We start from the raw sequence: 7,700 nt of genomic DNA on the forward strand, positions 1-7,700 counted from the left end.
AGTGTGCAGTGTATGCCAGAACTCATATGCATATACATAAGTCTCTTTGAAAGAAAACAAATAAACAAAACAACAAACAAAACAATCTCAATTTGAACAAAAATGAGAGGTGAGGCATGGCAGAGTCAGATTTTGTGTGTGTGTGTGTGTGTGTGAGAACGTGTGCGCGTTTACTGACTGGCAGAACAGAATACTACATTACCACCATTTCAAACGTAAGACTGTGAAAGAGTGGGGAGAGAGAGACAGACACAGAGAGAGAGAGACAGAGACAGAATATGAGTATACAGCCATAGCTGCAGTACTGAAGCAGAGAAAACGCAAAGAGATTAGGATGACGTGAGCGGATGGATTTCGGGAGTGTGCGTGTGCGTGTGCGTGTGTGTGTGCGTGCGTGCGTGTCGTGAAGTCACTGGCGGGGCCTGTTGGTTGTACTAAGCCGGTTCTGATGACGGGTGGTGAGTGGGTCGGTGGTTTCCCCAGACGAATGGCATGCAGTCACTCGGCAGTGCGGGTCGGCGTGCTGGGCTGGTTCAGGTTCATGGTCTTACACAGCCAACCAGCAAAGTCCACGTTCTCTTCCTCAGCACGTCTGATGAACGTGTGGCTCTGAAAACGAAGGAGAGGACAAAAGAACCAATCAGAACAAAGCAAACCCATTTTCTTCAATTTGAAATGAGCTCGGTCTAAAAACAAGACTCCTCTACAGATACATGATGAGCGAATTATATTTACATTCATTCATTTAGCATAAGTTTTTTTTTTTTATCTAAAGCAACTATTTCTGGGTGAGGATTACAAATAACTGCACAGGTCTGATGTGGGTCAAACATTTTTTGCCCTAAGGTATAACAGCAACAACAATAATGTTAACCATATCACAGATACTGACTCACATTACTATTCTGATACACTGACTCTTCATCATTTGAAGATGAAGAAGATGTGTATAACTACAGACTGCATTTCTGCCATTGGCAGGTTTTAGCCAATCAAAAAGACGTACCATCAGCATCTTCAGGTCAGCTCTGTCAGCAGGGTTCTTAATGAGGCTACGGCATGACAAAGAGGAAAAAAAAAACAAACAAATCAAATACAAAAAGACAGAAGAGTCATATCATATTAGAAACAACCTTTCAGTGGGAGACCAGTGTTCTCCTATTAACCCCCCATCCCTCTAAAAAAAAAAAAAAAAACTCTCTCACTGCCTGAAAACTAACCCTCGCAAGACGCCACACAAAGGCCGGACTGTTGTCTGTCAAATAAACGGGCACGCAAGCACACGCGCGCGCGCACACACACGCGCGCGCGCACACACACGCGCGCACACACACGCGCGCACACACACGCGCGCACACACGCGCGCACACACACGCGCGCACACACACACGCGCACACACACGCGCACACACACGCACACACACACACACACACACACACACCCACTTCGCTAGTCACGTTGAGATTCTGGACGACGGATACCCACCATTTTGTCACAAAGTCCCGAAAGTCTGAGGTAAAGACACTGTGCGGTAACTTTGGAGGAGGCTGAGGATTGAAAGAAAGAGAGAGAGGGAGAGAGAGGGAGAGAGAGAGAGAGAGAGAGAGAGAGAGAGAGAGAGAGAGAGAGAGAGAGGTTAGACTGTATAAAAAAGTATAGAGGGATGAAACGCAATAAAAGAGGGGGGGAGGGAGAAAGAAAAGAAGACTGTCAGCAGTTTTCCTGACCTCATTGACTATGTAGTCCAGTAGTTCGAATATAGCCATGGCCGGCCGACTGTCCATCCCCTGCCCTGAGAGAGAGAGAGAGAGAGAGAGAGAGAGAGAGAGAGAGAGAGAGAGAGAGAGAGAGAGTCACATGACATGGGAAACGACTCAAAAATTCCTGTCTAACAAGAACCACGCCAAGCCGAAAGCTACTGCTTGATCCATCTCGGTATCACAAGTCTAAAGCCCAGCCAGACAGACCACCGCAAGGTATCGCTCAAATCAGAATCTGACCGCGGCGGGGGACCATTCGGAGTTAGGGACCAGTAAATACAGGTTTACGGTAAAAGAACCGAACCATTAAAGGAATAATGTTGACCGTGCTATTCCAGCACTCTGTGATGCATCTCTGATGAGTGGAGTTAGAGTCCTGGGCTGAATCCATATACAGAATCAATAACAACAAATGAAAGCTGTAAATACCTAATACCACAACAATAAATGTGTGTTTACAGCGTGCCCCCCCCCCCTGCCCAAGACACACACTCACACACTACAGCATCCACACTTCAGATGAACCCTATACGGAATTTTATTGAATTTAAGCGTCGATACACTCGTACACTTCTGTACAGAACTGCCAAAGACGGAGTGACGGAGGAAAAGCAAAGCGGGATAAAAAAAAAAAAAAAGAAAAAGAAAAAGGGGGAGAAGTCCCAAGGGGTTCCGTATGCGATGCACGGAGGGGCGGGAGTCCTCACCGCTGACGGGCCGACCCGGTGGCCGCGCTCTAGCGGAGGTGCCGTGCCCCCCCACCCCAGTCCCATCCGTCACGGGCCGGCCAAAAATGGCCTCCAGCTCCTTGGCGTCGGGCGGGGGGATGGGGTAGCGGCCGATGGCCAGCTCCACCAGGGACAGACCCATGCTCCACACGTCCGACTGCACCGAGTAGTGAGTTCCCTGCAGTCTCTCCGGCTGTCGAGAGAGGGAGAAAATACGTCAAACACACGCACGCACACACGTGGGTATGCATGCACGCACGCTCTCTCTCTCTCTCTAACACACACATGTTAAAGGATAGGGCCACACATGCACGAGCATTCACACTCATTCTAACAAACACACATATAGACTAATTAGATTCTTTGCATTTAATTTAGCATATAGACACATGCATGCACACACACGCGCTCGCTCACACACACACACACACACACACTACACATGCGCGCACACGGCAAGCAATAGCAAACGCACACTGAACCATGCACTGAACTCAAACACTCACACACATACACACGCAAATATGCACATACACACACTTGCACAAAAATTCTCATGCACACATCCACACACCCATACACACACACACACACACACACACACACACACACACACACACACACACACACTCACTGAGTATCCAGCCCTAGCTGAGGCAAACAGACACACACAGACGGCAGGTGCCCAGAAGGAGTGGGCAGAGTTGGCATTACCTAACACCATGCCACACGGCTCTCTCCTGGGCACAGGTTCAGGGCTTGGCGGGGAGGGAAAGAAAGAGAGCGAGAGAGAAAGAGAGAGAGCGAGAGAGAAAGACAGAGAGAAGGGCTGACTCACCGACATGTAGGAACGCGTCCCCACGAAGGAGTTGGCCATGGAGTCTATGAGCTGGCCACTAACGCCAAAGTCGCAAAGTTTGATTTCCCCACGGGAGTTCACCAAGATATTGGAGGGCTTCACATCTGTGGGAGAGACAGAACACTCAGGTGAGATGGAGGGATGGCAGAAAAGGGAAGGACAGGAGAGAAAGGGGGAGATGAGGAGAGAGGAGAAGAGAGGAGAGGAGAGCCAGGCCTGGAAAAGTCCCAGAGGCACCACCTGCCTTTTTCCTCCAAACTCCAAAACATCTCCACCATGCCAACAATATGAACACACACACACACACAAAGTCAAAAGTCTCTCTCTACATTCTGCAAACAACCTTGTATTGAGAAATCTACAGCCAAGGGGGGGGGGGGGGGGGGGGGGGGGGGGGGGGCGTGAGCACGCACACACACACACACACACACACAAACACACACATACAAAACGTACACACACACACACACACACACACACACACACGTCGCCACTTTCTGAAACGGCATGGGAGAAAAGGGAGGGGGTTAGAGGGTGCGGCCGTCATATAATCACATCTGAGAGGCTATAATTATGGGCCGGGCTCCCAGACAACTTCTTTCTCGCTCTCTCTCTCTCTCTCTCTTTCTCACTGCCTCAAGAGCCCACATGCTAACCCCTTCAGCTCTGCCCTCTGCCTACTCCTGTCTGCACTCTTAATAACAAACAGGCAGCACACAGGCAAATCGAGCCGCCATTTTGGCTCAGTTCAGGACAGAGCTTGTAATTGAGCCAAAATGGCAGCTAGTGGCAGCCCATCTTTGTAGGTGAATCTGAACTTGAGGTTGATTTTTACCACTGCACCCTACAGCACCAGAGATAAACGGCATCAGTGTAAGCCTAACTGTTGGCCCTTGTTACAATATTTGAAAACATTCCCAAATCTTTCGTGGAACAAAAAAAAAAAAAAAAAAGACAGAATACATCATGTTCTATGCAAATGTGTGAAACAGATAACAGAGATATCCACATACGAATCAAACACAGAACAAGCGACAATAAACGTACTGTAATACACGGTTTACATAACCAACAGCAGTTACGCCAAAAAAAAACCTAAATAGTTGCCCAGGTGGGATTAACGTTTTTTTTTTTTTTTTTTACTCTGAATCATCAACTGTCAGCTGTCCAAAAAAAAAAAAAAGAAAGAAAGAAAAAAAACACCCACAATGTAGGTGTGACCCTGTCCGCAAAGTCTTAAATTAAAAAAAAAACAAAAACGACAGAGTACCACTCCTCTTTTTAACCACCTAACAAATCATCCAGGCCGCATGTAGACACACGCACACGCATGCAATGGCACCGGGAAGGAATGTAGCATTGAGAGTACCTCTGTGCATGATTTGGTGCTTCTCGCGTAGATAAGCCAACCCCCTGAGTACCTGCGGAAAACAGGAGTCGCTCGTTTAACACACAGGCCACCAAAAAAACCCCAAAAAACAACAGCTTCGTTCACAACCGCGAGATCCCGGTTCTCTAAGGAGCTAAACGGGAATCGCCTTCAAGAGAAATCAGCATCTTCCCCGTGGCAGAGTAAATAAACATGTCAAAAAAAAATGTAGGCGGCACACAAGTACCGTAAACAAGCATGTTATACAAGTTTTATAATGTGTATATATACACACCACGCACATACATTATGATACAAAAAAACACGGTAAGTGGTAAATACAGGAATACTCACGGCTATGCTGACTTTACCCAGAATTTCCTCTGGGATTCTTCTTGCTTCTTTCAGAACCTGATCCAGGGAACCTCCATCCTGTTAGCAAAAATAACAATTATGACTCTTTGATTATCACGATCACTATCAAATACTGTGGTTCTAACAGTTCTTATCATATATATATATGCATGCATGCATGCAAACACACACACACACACACGCACGCACGCGCATGCTAACACACTATCAAATCATCATAGGAAGGTACAATTTCTCTTCAGAACCACAGCATTAGGCCAGACAGGGCTGGAAAATCAGGTGGTCTGGTTAGCAAGACGTTCCCTATATCATGTCTAAGCTGCAAGCCAATCAGAAACAACCAAAGCCCAACGTCTCTACGCCGCTAACCAATCAAACGACAGCTTTGGTTATTTTTGGCGGCACAGATCCACACGAAGTACAGACAGGCAGGCACACAGACAGACAGACAGACAGACAGGCAGACAGGCAGACAGGCAGACAGGCAGACAGACAGGCAGACAGGCAGCCGTAAATGGTACATTTTACATGCAGCTCCCTTTTAACATTTAAACAATGCACACACTGATTTGTGTTACTGTAGAAGATCCATTTGAACCAAACGCACAAACACAGCTGTCTCTCACCATATGCTCCATACAGATGCTGATCTCTCCGTCGCTGTAGAAGGCTCCGTAGAACCCGACGATGTAAGGGGAGTTACATTCATGCAGCACCTGCAGTTCACGAATGATCTGGTTCCTTATGGCAGGTTTAATCTCCAGATGAATGAGCTGAGACAGGATATAATGAAGGCATTTCTGTTTATTACGACCATACACACTATGGCACAGACCACGAAAAAAAAAAAAAAGAAAGAAAGAAAGAAAAAAACATCTTTCATGCTCTTTCTGCCTGTACATGTTTTTAAAAGACCTTCTGTTGTGACTGAGTACAGACCACCGTGTGTGCGTGTGTGTGTGTGTGTGTAAGGCACTGTGCACCATTAGTACAGCAGAGTAAACACAACAAGGTTCATTTGATAGCAAACAGTACAATTAATTGTCACGTAGGCTGAAAAAGTTAATTATGTAGACTAGACATACCAAGCCACGCAAACGCCCAAGGAAAGGATATATGATATCGACATGCAGATTTTTTTTTTAAATGCAAGAACAAACATTTAACAACACATTTAAAACATTTAACACATTTGGACATGGTTTTAGTCCAAATTCACTTTAGGCTTTATCGTGGTATAAAAGCAATTTGCTTTGACTTCGCACCTGTGGCCAGAACCTAGGTTCTTCCCGGACATGGTCCATACAGGACAGTAAGACACATGTGAACAGAGTGGAGAGCGTCACTTACTTTCCTGGCCATGACGAGTCTGGAGGGTTTGTGACGGACTTTGTGGACCACTCCACCGTTACCGGCTCCCAGCTCACATATGGGATGGAAGTCATCATCTTTGAGTTCGCCGACCTGGGCTTTCTGAGTGAGGAAAGCCTCTAATCTTTTACGCTGCTGGTCATCCAGGTCTAGCTCTCCAAGCTTCTGATGCAAGGCCTTCAGATTTGCCCTGATGGTGCAACGAGAACCAGGCAGAAGAACTTGGCATATTAAGACATATTGCATTGGTGAGGTAATTTCATGTGATGAAAGTTGTTTTGAAGGTAATGCCGCTTGAAATACACGAACGTTTTAAGGTGAAGGAAACTTAAAGTTGATGATGAGGCTTTGGAAAGTGTAAGTTGCGGTTTAGACTTTTAGGCCAGTCTATCCACGTTCAGCAAAGCATAGCAAGTCCAGACATAAAAGGCTGAGAATTGTGCAAAGTCTTCAAAGCCAAAACACATTTCGGTAAGAATAAAACATTTGTCAGTTTTGGAATAAAAGGCATGTTTATACTTACTCCGCTGCAGCGTCGATGTTGGCTGAAGTCGGATCTCCGGTGGGCGTTATGGTTAGAGGAACGGGTCTTCTCTTAGGAGCCATGGTTGTTTAAAAGTAATCTAACAGAAAGCTCAAGCGAACGAGCTTTTCACGCCGAAAAAATAAATCTAGTCCGCGCAATTATTTGATTACAGAGGTAGCGACGCAAGCAATTAAAGTTGGAGAAACAGCACTGTGACTTAATTAGGCGAGGTTGGCATGCCTCTTGGAGCAATCATAGCGCACTGTCTGACATATTAACAAGACACAAGACGTCTTTCTACTACCGCAAGAGAACATTTAACAGTCTGCGAACGTCCCTATTCATAAAGCATGCTACTCAAAGAAACATGATCTCATTTAAAGGTATACATAGCTAAATTTAAAGTCGGTGCTCTCGTACGCTTGAGAAAATCGTGCCTGGTTTGCAGGAGTCGAGACGGCCCTGACTTCACACCTAGGAAGCAACTTCGGTAAATGACAGCTTTAGGCCCTCTTGTGAGGACTGTTCCACTTTTGCGCACGTTAGAGGAATTGCAACGATGCACCTTCTGAAATGTTCAGTGGAGATGGTTTCCAAAATTTTGGGGTTGGGGTTCCAGAAATTTTCGTTACAACACTAATAATAATAATAATAATAATAATTAAAAAAAAATCCGGTACAGGAAGTAACTATGTACCTAGCAGGAAGCTG

General features: G+C 46.0%; 1 protein-coding gene across 1 annotated transcript; it reads right to left on the reverse strand.

The window, feature by feature from the left end:
* Positions 1 to 383: 383 nt before the first annotated feature.
* On the reverse strand, positions 384 to 7,447 carry map2k2a (mitogen-activated protein kinase kinase 2a). Its single transcript, XM_030784094.1, has 11 exons — positions 6,987 to 7,447; positions 6,443 to 6,653; positions 5,719 to 5,865; positions 5,072 to 5,149; positions 4,718 to 4,769; positions 3,328 to 3,452; positions 2,469 to 2,682; positions 1,729 to 1,793; positions 1,487 to 1,548; positions 1,007 to 1,052; positions 384 to 609 (listed from the first exon to the last, which is right to left on the reverse strand). Exons 1-11 carry the CDS (start codon positions 7,067 to 7,069, stop codon positions 499 to 501), a joined length of 1,194 nt encoding a protein of 397 aa, XP_030639954.1. The 5' UTR covers positions 7,070 to 7,447; the 3' UTR covers positions 384 to 498.
* Positions 7,448 to 7,700: the final 253 nt, after the last annotated feature.

This window comes from Chanos chanos, chromosome 9 (assembly GCF_902362185.1).
Source record: "Chanos chanos chromosome 9, fChaCha1.1, whole genome shotgun sequence".
Classification (NCBI taxonomy): Eukaryota; Metazoa; Chordata; class Actinopteri; order Gonorynchiformes; family Chanidae; genus Chanos; species Chanos chanos.

Bases quoted from the DNA above. Each gene is read 5' to 3' on its own strand.
- map2k2a (XM_030784094.1), bottom strand. From the start codon at position 7,069: ATGGCTCCTAAGAGAAGACCCGTTCCTCTAACCATAACGCCCACCGGA. The intron at 5,150-5,718 runs GTGAGAGACAGC...TTTTGCTAACAG, and splicing joins GCATCTGTATGGAGCATATG to GATGGAGGTTCCCTGGATCA. The intron at 2,683-3,327 runs GTGAGTCAGCCC...CTCTCTCGACAG, and splicing joins GGACGCGTTCCTACATGTCG to CCGGAGAGACTGCAGGGAAC.